The 17,030-nt window shown below is 38.2% G+C and overlaps 1 protein-coding gene across 9 annotated transcripts in view; it reads right to left on the bottom strand.

The window, feature by feature from the left end:
- Positions 1-1,084: 1,084 nt before the first annotated feature.
- Positions 1,085-17,030, bottom strand: part of CEP350 (centrosomal protein 350) — a 110,358-nt gene continuing 94,412 nt past the window's right edge. For all 9 annotated transcript variants that reach the window (XM_033092148.1, XM_033092151.1, XM_033092153.1 and 6 more), the window contains 5 exons: positions 14,265-16,261; positions 13,008-13,415; positions 12,762-12,908; positions 11,086-11,208; positions 1,085-4,934 (listed from right to left, as the gene is read on the bottom strand). In XM_033092148.1, the coding sequence (XP_032948039.1) occupies positions 4,770-4,934; positions 11,086-11,208; positions 12,762-12,908; positions 13,008-13,415; positions 14,265-16,261 (2,840 nt within the window). In that variant the 3' untranslated portion in view covers positions 1,085-4,769. The remainder of the gene's footprint in view (positions 4,935-11,085; positions 11,209-12,761; positions 12,909-13,007; positions 13,416-14,264; positions 16,262-17,030) is intronic.

Raw genomic sequence — 17,030 nt, 5'->3', positions numbered from 1 at the left:
AATGTTCATGTGTGCAGGGGTTAAAGTTGTGGCAGGGATGGCTGTCAGGAGGCTACTAGAGGAATTCAGGTGAGGTGAAAGTGGGTACTTCTCATCTGTAGGAGCAGAGATGATTTGTTATCCTGAGCACCATATCCTTCAGGGTGCTCCATCTTTGAAATTCTTTTATTCTTGTACGAGTATATCTCCAGCTCCATTCTTCTTCATGCTCCTATTTCTAGAAATAAATTATGGCTTCTACACCTACTCATCAGATCTTGCCTTTCTTTGTGGCCCACGTAATTGTGTGTGGTCTTTCCATACGTTATTTTGCAAGGGTGATCAGAATTCAAGTCATGTGGAAGAAAAGATATTTGCCATGAGTTACAAGGAAGAAGCCCACCACTACAGAATAGAAAGGTGTAGTTTACCGGAAGATCTTCTCTGACCTGTGCCCATTGTTGGGTCCTTCTAGTACATATTCTCAATCCCTGTGTACGCTTCCTTTGCAGCACTTACTGCAATTTGTCGTGCATTGTTTTTGAAATTATTTTTTTGGTTGGGGAACATTTGGGAAAAGTCTGTGTTTCTCCAGGGCCCATCAGCTCCAAGTCGCTGTCCTTCAGTCTAGTTGTGGAGGGCGCAGCTCAGCTCCAAGTCCAGTCGCCGTTTTCAATCTTAGTTGCAGGGGGCGCAGCCCACCATCCCATGTGGGAATTGAACCTTGTTGTTGAGAGCTCGCGCTCTGAGCCATATGGCCGCCCCCGAAATTATTTTTTGACTCTTTCATTGGACTTGAGGCTTCATGAGGTCATGGACCACGTCTATCATGTTTCTGTCCCCCCAGCACTCAGCAGTACTCAGAACAGGAAGGCGTCTCAACGACGGCAAAACGCACAAGTGATGAATGCCAAAGCACAGGCTGCTCCGACGTGTGGTGACGACGTTTATGTACAGAGTAAAAAGCTCCCACACACAGCCACTTCATTCTATGCCCGCAAGCACTCTGCTACCCAATCAGAATCAGAAATCGGTGAATTCTACGGGGACTAGCTTTCTCAACATGGCTCAAAAGATGAAAAAAATGAACATCTGACATGAAATGAATTTATAAATCAGTTTATTTACAGATTTTTTATCTTTTCTTAAAGTACATTTCAGTTAACAAATCTATTTACACAGGTATACATGGGAATTCATCCCAGTTATTTTACAGATCATACTTACAAATCACACCCTAAGTCTTCTGTGCAAAGTTGCACTGGATGTGACTATTGGCTGAAAATGGCCTGAAGACCAGGCTATTTACACACACACAGTAAACGGGTTTGTTTTTCATGTCTGCACAATACAGTACACACACGGAGGCCGGGCCTCCCAGAGAACACTTTGCAATGTGTTTCCCAAGAAGGCTTTGCAAAGTCTGGGAGGAAAAGCTATCCAACATAGGTTAATTAAAATGACAGTACCTCCTTTACATCAGTTTACATTTTTTTCTTCACATTTTTATAATACAAAGATATTTTATTGAATTGCTGCACAACCAGTTTAAGATGATTTGTAAACATGTAAATTTCTACAATTTGCATGAAACACCATTGTAGTTTCTATCATTTGCTCTTTGAATTACTGTTTTATTCACTAGTATTCTTAAGGTAGTAAAAGAAGATGTAAGTTGGAACTTCTTGCAGAAAAGTTACGAGTCTCTAATGCTGTGCGAGTACACACTTTATTCAAGTATTGCAAAAAGCTAAGGCCACTTTTTTTCAAGACAAGAAAGTGAACAAAACTGTTTTTATCAATAGGCCACAACACTCTTATGAGCAATGAAATCTCTTCTGAAAGGTAATTTCTCAGAGACCTGTAGTCACAGAAGGAATTTTTTCTTTTAGGTAAAAGAAAAACAAATTGCCTTCCTTATTAACTACTTTTGAGCTCTTCCCACTTTTCCCTAGAGTAAAAATTCCTGTTTAGACCTGAAGAGGGAATCTATACCCTGTATTTATTTAACCCAGAGTTAAGTACCCTGGATAGCACAAATTATTTTGGACTCAGAAATAAATCTGAAGCCGATATGTTGGTTTACTACTAAATTCTGAGTGCTATTCTAAAAGATATTACTGCTGATGCAAAGATCTTTTTCTTAGAGGAATTATGAAGAAAGAGGATGGGCGTGTGGGGAGAAGGAACAAAGATTACAAAGAGGAAATATTTAGATTCTTGGTTAAGAGGCAGAGCTTGATTAAAAAGATCCTAATAAGGAACAAGTGGCTGGGTGTCCATATTTATCATTCCAAATCCTAACAATAAACCTCTTTCAAATTTATCCAAATAGTTAAAATAATAAGAAATCTGCTAGCTATAGATTCCTTTGTTTTCTGCTACCAAACTATGAATAATCATTTCTAGCAAGGAGTAAGACTGACAACTTCCTGCCTCATGTGGAACCCGGAAGAATTCTTAGGACAGTAAAGACAGATGGAGCATGTGAGGGCTGCCGCCACATTCTTAACAGAAGACAAGTCCAGACTGCTGGTTCCATGGACTTACAGCATTCCTTTCCTTTTCTGGAATCATAATGTCATAAAGAATAAAGATAAACTTTTTTATTAAAAATTGATTTAGGTCCAAATAATGAGGATGTAGAAAAACAACCTATATTCCTATTATATTATTTTCATATTCATTTATAAAAAATTTACAGCAGCTGTAAAGTTTCAGTATCATAAGGACAATGTAATCCTACAAACAGCCAAAGGATGTAGACAAGATGTTTTTCTGTCTGCCAAATAACACAAACTGAAAAGAAAAGCCTTGGCTTTTCCTTGGCCACGTGAAAATACTATCTCCACTCTACTGGTTAATCACCCCAAGAAACCCTAGCTGCTCTTAGTCAATTTGCTCATTATGGCTACGAGACCAGAGCTCAACATCAAACGCCCAGAAGAAATGCTGGCAGTACATTAACCCGAGCATTTCCTGAGACCCAATCACATTTCAGTGCTTTCCTTATTTGTCAAGAGCTATCATACCAGTCATTGTGCAAAATGCAAATATTCAAATGATCATTTCAGTAAGTTTCTCGTAATGACAAGATGAAACCAAAGAGGGATGACAGTGTGCATAGTGAAACATCTGAGACGCAAAGGCAAGTTGGAGGAAAGATGCAGAAATGAACGAACGTGCACACTTAAAAATTATACCATCTTTGGGGTTTTTCTAACATATTTTTTGAAGCTATAACATTCCAGAATATTTGTAAATATGAATCCAGTGGATGTCTTGTATCATGCTTCTAATCAGGACCTCCAATATTAAGGCATTTACATTCACGCCTAAGATTATCCATTCTTCTAGATTACGTGGAGAAGGATAGAACTGATTAAGAGAAACCAGTCAAGAAGGCAGGGATGAGGTCCCAGGAGAGCTTCACTTGTGCTCTCACGTAGCAGCTGGAGTCTATGTGTTTTTGCAGATACAGGTAATAGTTGTGAGAAGCAGTGCTGCTGAGAGGAAGAGTTGAATGTTACAGTGTCTTTACATTGTTTTATCCCATTGCTGCTCCTGCAGATAACCTTGGAAAAACCCATCTTCTTTTCACTGAATTAAACTGCCTTCTTCGCTGTGTCTGGGTTTGTTAAAACCGTAGGTTTCCTGTGCAAAGACCATGACCATAGAAGCTTCAAGACGGAAGTATAACTATTACAAGAATCTCTCACTTCTGAATAGGGACACACATTTTCAACTTAATAATTTATCTTAAAATAAATTAAAAAATGTTCCATAGCACAAAACAAGCACACAAATAATAGACAATATCTTCTTGTCTTTGGTGCACACACTCATTTCCGAAATCATTCAAGTAACAGCGTCTCTGACATCCTGGGGAGAGATGGGAGCTGACAGTGTGAAGGCCAAAATGAATTATCTCCACTTTTGCCGTGCCTGGATGGCTGAGGTGGTCCTGAGGATCTGAGAATCTGGGAGCAGCTGGCAGAGGTTCAGAGGAGTCACCAACGTGCAGGGGTAGACAAGGGGAGAAGAACCAGCCCTGCACCAGTCCTTTGCGCCCAGTCTTTAGTGGGGGCATTTCTTTGCTTTCATGCCCATATAGAGAAAACTGAAAATAACGCAGAGGTTTAAAATTCTTCAGCCGGTGCTCAGAAAGCAAGGCGACCACTGATTTCTGTGAACTTGACAGTCCACTGGTGCTGCTCAGCTACCATAATGGAAGAAAATGGTCTTCCAAAAGAAAAGAAATGAACTCCAGAATGAGACACAGGTACGCATCATTAAACCTGCCTATTTTGAAGTGGTTAAGGGTTTAATACTGTTGAGAGACTATCATGTCCATTTACGACTTTCATGGAACAGACCAGGATTACATTTCAAAAATGGCATAATGCATTTATCTATATACCTCTCCTGCCTGACTTCAGACTCAAGGAAGTGCTACCCTAGTCTCAGCTACGAGGTAAATCTGGTGTTTTCAGCCCTCATCGGAGACTCAGTAGGGGTGCTAACAAGAGGTGTAGAATTACACTGTGTGTCAACATCAGGGGTGCAACCCTGCCCACTGACGATAACCAATATGGCCAGTGGACAGTCTCTACAGGCAAAGGCTGTGATACCAGATATACCGCTTGTCCCATGGACTCCAAGCCTGTAGTCTTTAAGAACAGGTACGAGGTCCAAAAGCATTCTTGTTAGGATGGAGATGGGTGAGTATCAGGAGGCAGAAAGGCCCAGGACGCATATTAGCACTCAGTGTTCGATTTATTTGCAAGATGTCACACAAGTAGCACTCTGCCCTGTTTTTCACTGATCTGATTCAGAACGTCAATAGTATCTCTGATCAAGGTCTCAAAGATCCCATCAGCTAGCTGCATCTTCACACACAACTCATCCTCATCGTAATTCACCCACTGTGCCTCCTCTTCGTGGAGCTCTTGTACCTAGAATTTAGAAAACACAAAGGTTAGAGAATCCCTGTCACATGAAAGCTAGGAAAGTTATTCTATTGCTGACTTTGCAGTCCCATCCATGGGACTACATGCCACGGAAGTAAGCCAGAGAAAAAAGGTAAATTATGTGATGACATCAACACTCCTTTTAAAGTTGCAAAAAGTTCAAAAAAACTCAATGGCAAAATAAAAGAAAGCTTAAAACAGTCAAGATACTTTCAAATCAGTCAAAATAGAATCTGACAATATTCTAGTAATTTATAGATAGTAAGGATTACAAGCATGTTGTCTATGTCAACATAAAATAACGTGTATAGGAACTTAAGGGGAAGAGAAGAATGCAAATTACTAGATATACCAGATATATGCTCTCACAAGTATAAAATGCATGTATCCAAAAACAATGCTGGATCTGATTCTGGAGCATTATAAATAAACGAATACAGTTTAATATTCATTAGAGTATTTTTTAAATGTCCTACTGCTTAAGCTTATTTTAAAAATCGTTATACAATAATTGTTCCTTTTGCCTTTCAGATTTTTGGGATTCCTAAGGTAAACCAAAACTAATCAAATTAGAACTAACTGACCAAGATTTTTGCTTGTTTCCAATAAATCTTTAAAAACTACTTACAAAGGAAACATATCAGACTTATTATACATAATGATACCAGTGGGATGGAGGCTAGGTGGAGAGTAAAATCCTCATCAAGACAAGCTCAGCCAAGGTATTGCAGTGATGGGGTTCTTTAACCTGAAGTCCAACTTGGGGAAAAAACCACATGCCCCAAAAACCTCCTGACTTGCCCTGAGCACAACTGCATCTTGAAAAAGACAGAGGAATTGAAGAGGAGAACTTGTACTGGTTCCCATTACGAGGAAAAAAGAAGACTCCTGGGAGAAAGAGACCACCACATCACCCCGGAGCTTGAAAGACTGAGGGAAGGAAGAACAAGCCTGGCAGCATATACCCTGGACCAGGGTTATCAAAGAGACTACGAGATAGCTGCTGCATTCTTCTCTTTGAGGGAGGTTATTTGAAGGATATGTAAACATTCATTCCTTTGTTCCCTAATGCATGCTCCGTAAACAGATATATCACCGAAAAGGATTCTACGGTCAAATGAGTTAGAAAACACACTCAAGAAGTTTCACAATGCACATTAGCCTATTAAAGAGAATTTCACTAAAGAAATTTGTTTAACTCAGAGTTTCCTGAGTTATTTAAGAACCATTTTGTGTGGATGTATAAGAAATATCATTAACCTCTCAAGGAACGGATCTTCAGTTTACGAGGGATGCCAAGGGAACACTTCTCAAACTGGTGCTGGCGGAGAACCAGGTAGGTGTGTCCCCACAAAAGATTTCATAACATCTGTGAATTTATTTGTTCAGACAAAGTTGCTCAGCTTTTCTAAGTTATCTCTGCCCTTAGTGTTAAATCTGTTCTTTGAGCAATTTCCTCGCCAATAACAAATCATTTTTGCCCTTACAATAGAAATATAGGCTCAGGACATTATCCTATACGTCTCTGTATTCCCGATGGACCCCACGGTGCTCTCGTCAGTAGTAGCAAAAGCTCTGCTCCTCCTTAAGGACAGGAACTATTTCCCTCTCAGGCAGGGAGAACGAACATCATGTTTTCCTTTTTGCTTCGGCCGCCAGGAAGCACAAAGCCCAACATGGAACTTCAACTACAGCAACTGAGGGACCTTACAGCCTGCAAATCTGCCTCCATTTTCTTCTGCTGGCTTTGACAGTCACTCTGAGAGTGGCTCTGTTCTATTACACACATCCCTTGCTTCTGAAGATGTGTATGTATGCAAATTAAGGTATGGTATATATAAATTAAGTTACACTAAAAAGTCAGTCTAACAATAACTTCATTTTTTTTTTTTTGACAGGGTATTATAGCTGATAGAAAAGAGAAATGTGGTCAATGGAATGTGGCCCAATTTCAGAAAGCGCATGTCAGGTCTTTCACCACATCCTTTTGAACAGGATGGGGAAATACATATCAGTTAGGTGGACATGTACTTTTTTGATTAAAAAACAAGACAACTATCAACCTCAAACGAAAGTCCTGCCTGAAAGACTCAGGCGCTTTGCCCGCTGTCCCCCAATCTGTCTTATTGATATTTCACTGTAGTAATCAGCCTGTGGGATTGTGTTCTGTGAGCTCAAGATTTTTTAAAAAAAATTATTATTTATAATTCCCCAGTAACCCAGGCAGTACAAATGGATGGTGTTAATTATCTGGCATTTGGATTTTTTAGTGAGTGCTAAGAGCCGTTTGTCTTTCGCTCTTTCCAGTTCATCATTTTTAGCAAGGACCTAGGTGAAAGCAGGTGTATCAATTTTAGAGGTAACATGAAGCTGGGAAATGTAACAACTATGTTAGAATAAAGAACCCAAAAATGTGCTGGTAGCTCGGAATGATGGGCCAAATTTAACAAGATGAAGTAATAAAATAAGGTCCTGTATTTGGGCCCCCAAAAATAACTACAAAAGCACAGGTTGAAATTTTAGTCTTGAGGTTTTCCTAAGCTTTTGGGAGTCCCTTGAGAATAATACAGGTAAAAATAAACAAAACAAATGTGACTGTGAACTGTGCTAACCAAAGTCGTGCACCACTGAACCGTGATGGGGACACGTTCTGAGAACTGCGTCACAGGTAACTTATCACCCAGCGGATACCGCGGAGCACATCACACGACCTGCTGCTGCTGCTGTGCAGAGCGTCCCGTGCCCCTCGCTCTGTGGTCCCTGCCAGTGCTCCTGGGCGACAAGCCTGAATATCAGGTCACTGCACAAAACATCCCGAGATTCCATCAAGCACAGGAGAAAATGATGCAATCAGGAGACGCGGTCAACTCCACACGTCTGAGGCAGCTGCTGGCATAGCACGGACTACTGTTATACAACAAACTCTTTTTATAAACAGAAAAGTACACTTTAAAATAAGGATAAAAAGTATAGTGTCGTAAATACATAAACCAGTAACAGTAGTTTATCAAGTATTATATACTGTACATAATTGTATGTGCTGTACTTTTATGTGACTGACAGCGCAGGTGTGCTTACACAGGCGTGCTTACACAGGCGTCACCACAAATACAAGTAACGCGCTACAACTTATGATGTCACTAGGTGACAGGAAATTTTCAGCTCCATTATCTTACGGGACTACCATCACGTATGTGGTCCATCATTGGCTGAAACGTCGTTATGTGGCTCATGACTGTATAGTATATAGAAAAAGGGAGGAGGTCATATGACTGTACTAATTAAACAATACATAAAACATTAGATGGTCAATTCTAAGCTGTATTTAAAGAGGGACACTGACAAAGAGCTAAAGCTGATGACATAGAAGGGACTCAAAAACCCTATTAGACAACAGGAGCGAATACCAACGTTTAATAGGAAGAAAAAGACTCAGGTGAAATAAGATAGCTGCTTCAAAGGCATGTCGGAAAAATTAAAATTGTTATGTAAATCCCCAAAGCAGTGGAAGCAAATTATGATTAATCACATGAAAACCAATTTAGGCTTAATATGAGAAAACTTATCAACAGTGAATAGAGCTATCTAATACCTTATCAGATCATAAGCTGTAAAGGAGAGTTAATCATTCATTAGCCGGGGGTTTCACTGCAAGACTTGAGTAAGTGCAATTCTACCTACAGCAGGAATGTTTCTCAAGGCTACTGCATATAAAGGATATATAAAAGTTGGTCTAATTACAAAAGCACCCCCTTATTCACAGTTTTGCTTTCCACAGTTTCAGTTACCTGCAGTCAACTGTGGTCTGAAAATATAAATGGAAACTTCCAGAAATAAACAACTCATACATTTTAAATTCTGTGCTGCTCTGAGTAGCGTGATGCAATTTCTTGCTGTCCTGCTCCATCTCGCCTGGGACATGAATCAGCCCTTTGTCCAGCACATCCACACTCTATATGCCGCCTGCCCATTAGTCACTTAGCAGCCCTCTCGGTTATCAAGTCAGTTATCAGAGAGAGAGAGCACATTCACATAACTCTTATTACAGCACATTGTTATAATTGTTCTATTTTTAGTTATTGTTGTTAATCTCTTACTGTGCCTAATTTACAAATTAAACTAGCACAGGTGTGTATTATATGGAAAACCAGTATATATAGGACTCGGTCTGTCTGTGGTTTCAGGCATCCATTGGGGGTCTTAGAGCATTCACCCCTCGGATAAGGGGTCACATACTTTGACTATGCATTGCTATAAAGAGCTCATATTCTTAGCTAACCTAAGATGTAAATTAATCGATGTCTTTGTGAAGAGGTAAAGGGATAGTGAATGAGGACTAGAGCCGAGAGAAAGATTTCTTTTCTATTTTGGCTAACAGAGGCCTTTACGTCTATAAAACATTCTTTGTATTTTGCTTATCTCAACACCTAAAGACTGGTGAGGGACCTTCCTAGTCCAAACAACAATAGCTAAATTATATATTTTCTTAATCTGGAAGAAGCAACTGTTTATTATGAACTGCTTAATGCACTAGTTTACCATGTTACATGTGCTTTAAAAGGGCAACTAATATTCTGTTTGAGGCCAACACCTCCCCTTGTGTGGATTCCGCCCTTGCCTGCTCAGGGATATCGCTCTACCAGTTCTCTCCAACGCACTTATTCTCTACTGAATTCTTCCTATCAGCCCACTTCTTTTTTTCCCCTTTTTCTTACCTTTAGTTTGTCATATAGAAAGGTTTTTATATACAATCAATGTGCACTGTAACAGTTTATACTAAAAGTCAATCAAGTTTATCTAAAATGTTACTTGGCTGCATAGTACACTGACATTACTGCCCACACGAAAAGGGAAAACAAATGGATTTACAATTAATTTTTGGCTATTCTGGATTTGGAAAGTGTTCATACACCTACCCTATTAAACCAAATGCATCAGAAAATGTTTCCAGAGCATGTAGTTTAGATTTGACATATTACCTCACCATTTTGTTACTACGAACACAATATTGACTAAAAGAAAAAAAAAAGGAAAGAAATAACATATATCTAATAAAATAGGCAATATAAAAAGAGGACTAATGGAATTAAGTGGCCCCTTCCCCATTTTTTTTTACATTCTAAACAATGATTCCATCAAGACACATCATTAAAAACTCTTTTTACACTGATTTTTTAAAGAAAATGATAAGATGGCCTGACTTGATAGGGAAAGGAACAGTCAAAAAAAGTCTGAGAATGGGAAGGAAGGAAGGAAGGCCTATTTAATCCATTTACAATAATTTACAGTCATTTTTTGTGTTTGTATATAAACAGTCAGCTTATTTCTTTTAAGCTAAAAGAACCCTCTCTTGTCACCACTTCCCCGCTCCATTTTTCTCTTTATAAAAACCTCCACTAAGTTCATTACTGTGAAGATCAAATGAAATGTGAATGCAAGTGTTCAGAGATACACGTGAGCTCCCCACGGTTTGCTACGACTTAACATACTTTTAGGGAAAAATGGATGAAAGACCATTTTACTCCCTCTCATTTTTTTTTTTTTTTGTTTGATAAATGTTTTTTCTAATACTAGAGAAATATATTGTGAAATGGAATATATCCTACCCAGCTATAATGCTGGATAATAAGGATGAAATAATTATAGCTAATATTTATTGAGTTATGTGCAGGGAATTGTTCTATATATACTAGTCATTTAATCCTCTTCATTTCATCAAGTAGGGACTATTATCATCTTCACTTTGCAGACAGGAAAATGACGCACAGAGGGGTTAGTTAATTTGTCCAAGATTACACTCCAGGTAAGTGGCAGAATAGATTTAAACTCGGGCAGTCTGGCCCCAGAGTCTACACTGGTCTCTTTCCAGTTCAGTTCCTTAAACTTTGCTTCCACTCAACTTTTTATTTCTTAAGTTCTCCACACCCACCAAATACTGTTAAGTTATTCATCTACCAAGTTCAAAAGAAAGCAATTTCTAAAACTGAGGGGCAGAAATGCAGCAAATGAAGGCTTTAAGACTTTACTTACTATCAGAGACTTACAGTCAATTCTATTCCCTTTCCTTTTAGAATCAAACTGCATCCCGATTTTAGGAGATGGTCAAAATAAAAATAGTTCAGTTCTATACACTGACCAGGATATGATCCACTCGGTCTCTTTTCTTTCTTCCAAATTTCATCATTTTCTGCCAATCTGTTTTGTGGTTTGGCTCCTTTTTAAGACTGAACAACTTGAGTACTTCGGTTGCTATGAAGTTCTGTAAAAATAAGAGGAATGAATAAAACACAACAAAGTTTCTGAGATTTCGTGTTTATAATGCAGGAAACAGACTTATGCTAAGAATACAATATTTCTAATAAAAGAGCTTCCAAATTTCTTCCACCCCCAGTTCCACTTAGCAATTTGAAGAGAAAAGCATTCTATAAGCTCAGACTTTATTCACTTAAAGAATTTTTGTTTTTACACAACAAAAAAAGTAGAACCCATTGATGATTCTGCAAAGAAAAATCACTTTGGGGTCCCCTGTACCCAAGAACCACTATTAGCTAACTTCAAACTGGCAAAACTACTAAAGAAAGCAAAAAATGAAAAAAAAGAATCTCTGACCCTGAAAAATCCAAGATAAATTTTGGGAGCGAAAAACCATGTGAGCAAAATACAGAGCTTTGGCTAGGATAGCTTATTTTGAAGCACCAAGATTCAAATATGTTAAATTTCAAAAATATTAATCAACACTTCAGTAGAAGAAGCATGATAATCTTACTGCTAACAATATTTGAACTATCATCCGTAAACCAACTTTACAAAATGTTATTTGATATTAAAGTCAGTGGGGAGCACTAAAGTTAGTGCTTAAACCTGAGGCATGCATGCTGACGACCGCTCGTATGGATCATGTATCTTATTTTCGACTTACTTGTTCTTTGTTATCAATACAATAATTTGGGTTTTTATTACTTTTTAAGCATATCTGAAGTATATCAAATATATATTTAAGTCTACATATTATTATTACTTGTTAAAAAATACCTCATCAGCATCACTTGAAAGCTTGTTAGAAATGCAGAATTTCAGGTCCTACTATAGACCTACTGAGTAAGACTCTCCATTTTAACAAAATCCCCAGACGATCTGTATGCAGTTAGTCTGAGAGGCATTGCACTCGAAATAAAACCTTTGCTGAATCAAAGAAATATGTGCATAGGCAGATAGATCTCCACCAATGTGACATTAAAGTAGGTTTGCTGAGAGTCCTGAAGCTTCAGGACACTTCATCTCTTCAGGGGCTTCTTAGATAAAAAAACATTATTTTTTATGTATCATATTACTATCCCACATATTTCAAAATCACATTACCAATTTGAAAATCAAAGATGGAAAGGTAACCCCTACGTGTCCGGCATGTTTGATTATGACACATTTTCAGGTGTACTTTTAGAATATTATACCTATCTCTAAATTACCAAAAACTCATCTAAAAAGCCTATGTGATGCCATAATGTATCTCCCTATTTCCTAATTTTTCTTAGATATTATAAATTGTGTGTATATAGGAAATGACTATTAAAAGTTATATTTTGATATGCAGAAATTGAGGATTCAGGATTCCCTCTCATGCTGACCCCTCCATCGTTCACGGATTCAATGAATTAACAAGTATTTATTGAATACCTACTATGGGACAGGCCTTGAGGACAGAAAGGTGAATAACACAGAGGAGTGCCCGCTTTTAAAGCATCACAGCATGTATAGATCTGTACAAATGAACAGCAAGTCCAAAAAGGAGATACTATACAGTTTGCAGTTTACCTTGATTTCATCAAGGTTATTGGGATTTTTCACTCGTCGGAAGTAACTAGAGTTGATTCTGCATGGCTTCATCCAGACAGGCTGATTCAAGTTGGGATCCTCAGCAAATATTTCCTCAAAAATCTCTTTTGTTAAATCAAAAACCGCCTTGATAGAGAAAAATAAAACAAAACAAAATGGCTAAGAACCCAAATTTCAGACCAGAGAGAAATTTCAAAGTTAGATTTCTCCTTCCATGTTACATACCTGTGTGTAGACCCTTTTACTCGCGCTCTCTATATCTAGACCCTTACTGGCACAGCCGAGCAGTTTTGCAGGAATACTGATGCTGTGAAGATCATGACCTAATTCTTTCCATTTCCAAAGTTCTTCTGCTGCATTATGTACAAGAACTTCCACTTCCTCTGCAGTGTGTGGGGCTGCCAAGAGTGTTTCACATGGCTTTGGGGGAGCTCTTTTAGGTTCTGCCATTAGAGGCACAATTGTTTCTTCTGCCTTATTTTTTTGGATCTTGTGAGAAGAGCTCAAACCAAAGTCTTCATCAAACCAGTCTTGATCATCTCCTAACACGCTGAGGAACTCCCGGCTGATCTCAAGCTCAGCAAGTCTCTTAGCGAGCTCTTCCTGCCCGCTGGCTCCAAATACCGGACTCTCCTGCAGGGATGGAACCATTCACACAGAGCGCCACTTAATAACCTCATATCACTTAAGGTTCATTTTTTTAAAACAAAGTAAATATATTATTTGTGTATTTACTATCTCTCTATAAATAAGCAAAACAAAAACAATATGGTGGCTACTAATGAACAATTTAAGAAAAAACTATCTTGTTTCTCACAATCCTGCTTACAGAAGCCTTGTAATTTAATTTTTATAAAATGTCTACAGATTAGTTTTTGTTTTCTTTTTGTGTCATCATTATTCTGTTTCTGAAGGACTGTTTTGTCTCTGGGATATGGAAATAGGATATGAAATTTCTCACCTTTGGCAAATATCTGGCTCAAGGTACTCAAAATCATTACTTTTGCTCAATTGTCCACAGACAACCTAAACAAGTTGGTGGTCCGAGTACTTGTGGTACTGGATTTGTACTTGTTGTAGTGGATTTAATTCAGTTTTACCAGAATCAACATCTCAACTGGTAATCTCTGCAGGGCAACTATGACTGAGTAGGTATTGGGACAAATAATTTCACAGGCAAAAAAGAAATGGGTTGAGAACCATTGGAAAGCTCCATGGGATAACTTTGTTCAGTGAATCTGAAGGGAATCTAATCTGTGGACAGGGGTTGTCAATCCAGCATAAACCTGGCAGTGTTTGTGACAATCCTATAGTGACCACTCATGACATAACAATTATACTTCAGACAGAAAAATAGCTACAAGGCCTTTAAAACCTAGTACAGTGATGTTTATCGGAAAGCAACATCACAAAAAAACCCTGAATTAAAATGCACTACAAAGGTAAGGTTAATTGACACTTTTTTCCAGATAAAATACTTACAGGTCTGGGACACAGATCTGGTGAGGATATCTCTTCTTTTTCATCTTCCAACTCAGACATTAAGAAGCAACCTGGAACACTTGGGGACTGCTTCTCAAGATTTTGGGATAGGCCCTGGGGTGGTACTTTCTTTTGATCATCATCAAGAAGCTCTTGATTGCTAAGCTGGATTTTCTCATTCCGAGCCTTTTTGATTTGTTGTAGTTGACTGACTGTGTCCGTCACAAACACTTTTAGTAAACTGTCTGTTAGGAAGCTAACTGCTTCTAGTTGTTGCTGTGACTTGTTTTCCTCGCTTAGTGATGACCGCAGCTGGGCTTCCAACTGATTCTTTTCTCTTGTTAAAAGGTCCAAAAGTGGGGTAGAAAGCTTGTCTGAAACCTCGGGATGTAAGTTCTCTTCCTCTTCTGTAAACTGTTGTTGCTTGAATTCTTCAGAAAAGGTATTGTCTAAAGTATCATCTTCTACAGCAATGGAAGCCTTTTCTGAGGCACCAGAAACAAGGTCTTTGTTTTCTTTTGAAGAAATCAGTGAATCCACTGAAGATTGCTGGTGAACGTGGGCTCCAGGTGCCCCAGAAATGTCCTGTTTGTTGGCTGTTTCTATTTTAGGGCTTCTATCAGCAGAGGCTTCTACGTCGTGCACACCAGGTGGAGCTTTCTCATGAGAATATTCAGTTGCATCCTTTTCTCTATCAAACATGGGACCCTCTGTATCTTTGTGTTCCTGAGTACAGTAATGATACTGTTCGTCTGAGTAAGAATCTTCGTCTTCATTTATGTCTACATAGTCCTCAAAGTTTTCTGGAATGTGAGATATTTTTTGAGGAGGAGCAAAAATGCCATGTTTCTCTTTGCACACAAAGTATACAATGCCATCATATGTCCCATTGTTATTTCCTTCAGGTTTATCCAACTCCACTCCAGCCCAAAATCCTTGAGCAAAACTAGTCATGCCTTTGAATCGAAGAGTTCCTGGCTGAACATTGCCAATCAACACCCTATCACCAACGTGAAAGTCAAGTAACTCATTTGCAGCAGAGACTGCAGCCAAGGAAGAGGGTTCAGCAACTTCCCGTCCATGCTCCACATCGCTGCGTTCCTCGCTTTTCATCAGCTCCGTAGGGGACTTGAGTTCTAACAGCCTTTCAGAGTGGATATTGCTATGAATAGAAAGACTCTTCTCACTGAGGCACTCACTGATTTCATCATCACTCCCAAAGTTAGTGGCTCTACTTCTAGAGCTCCTAGTTGGCTGTGACTTCTCTCTGCAAGACTGAGAATCTTTCCTGAGTGACAACAAAGATAATACCTCAAAGTCATCTTTGTATAATTTCGCTGAAATGTCCTTCTTGAAAGAAGACACTTCAAAATCTTCAGAGTATGTTTCTTTAGGAGCAAGAAGATGTTCTGACAAAGATGAGTCCCTTTCCTTTATGTTCCTTTGCGTGCGAATATCTTTGTCTGATTGGATGTTTTGACTCTGATCCGTCTCTTGATCTGACTGCCCCTCTTTCAACTCTGTTTTATGAAGATTTTCAATGGCGAATCTAACTAAGTCTTTCTGAACATTTATAGACTCTAAAGGAAGATCTTTCTTTGAAAGAATTTTAGACGAATCTCCCTGTTCCAGCTCTAGTTTCAGTAACACATCAGACTTCCTAGATTGTTTAAAATAAGCTTCGTCAACCGCACTCTCTTCCAATTGTGCATATTTTACTTCTTGTATTTCTGATTTTTGACTAGCTTCTTCTTCAGCCTTGACATCTGACACATCCAGTATTCTATTAGGGGCATTTAATTCTTTGAAAAGAGGTAATAAAGGTACATTGTCTAGAGAATCTCCAGATTCTGCTCTGGTTTTCCTTGATGATCTGAGAATCGGAGATGAAGTCTGAAAATGTTCTTCTGTTCGACTGTCCAATTCAATCACTCTCTTTGCACATGCAGATAAAGACCTTTCTGATACTGATCTCTCAGAACCTGCCAATGAAGCATCTTAAAGGGAAAAAAAAAGAATCACATCAAAATTATTTAATTGCAATCTTTCAATTTCTGGAACCAAAGGTTAAATAAAAGCTGAATCTTAGTGAGGAAAACCTCTGGTTTATACATCTGACTTGTTTTGGTTACAAGATAAGGCAAGTTTTTCCTTTAAGAGAATATACTATATTAACAATAAACAAACATTTAAAATGACTGAGAATTTCAAGTTGGAATAATGTTTTAAGTTGTCTTAAATTATAAAGCAAAGAAAAATGGATATAAGTTTATAGAGACATTGATTTGCATGATCATTCTCAATCATGCAAAAACAGAATTATATGACGAATATTACATACATTCTTTAAATAGGAAAGCAATGAAGGAGGGACAAATGTAATTCTAAAAGCATGTATACTTCTAAAAGAACGAATTTTCCTGTGGACTTTTAACTAAGCTCTTGAATGTAAAAAATGAAAAGAAAAAAGGTTAACTATTTCTGCAAACATAGCACTTTAAGAACTAAAATTACAAAATAAGAAAATAAGTAGGATCTGATAAGCTAACAAACCAAGAATTAAACATTTTGAATTCAAGTTGCTATTCTGTCATTGTTACTAGGAGGGCTTTTTCATGACTCAGTTTTGTTTTATTTCCTTGTTGAATTATGCATTATTTTCAATAATGCTTATCTTTCTTTGGATTAAATTGAAAAAAAATGTATATAACCACTCCCTTGAGAAACTGTATAGACTGAAAATATACATAATCAGAAACAGAGTCT

This window comes from Rhinolophus ferrumequinum, chromosome 22 (assembly GCF_004115265.2).
Source record: "Rhinolophus ferrumequinum isolate MPI-CBG mRhiFer1 chromosome 22, mRhiFer1_v1.p, whole genome shotgun sequence".
Taxonomy (NCBI): Eukaryota; Metazoa; Chordata; class Mammalia; order Chiroptera; family Rhinolophidae; genus Rhinolophus; species Rhinolophus ferrumequinum.
Note: the sequence above shows the minus strand (reverse complement) of the source record. Positions and strands in the feature narration are given on the sequence as shown.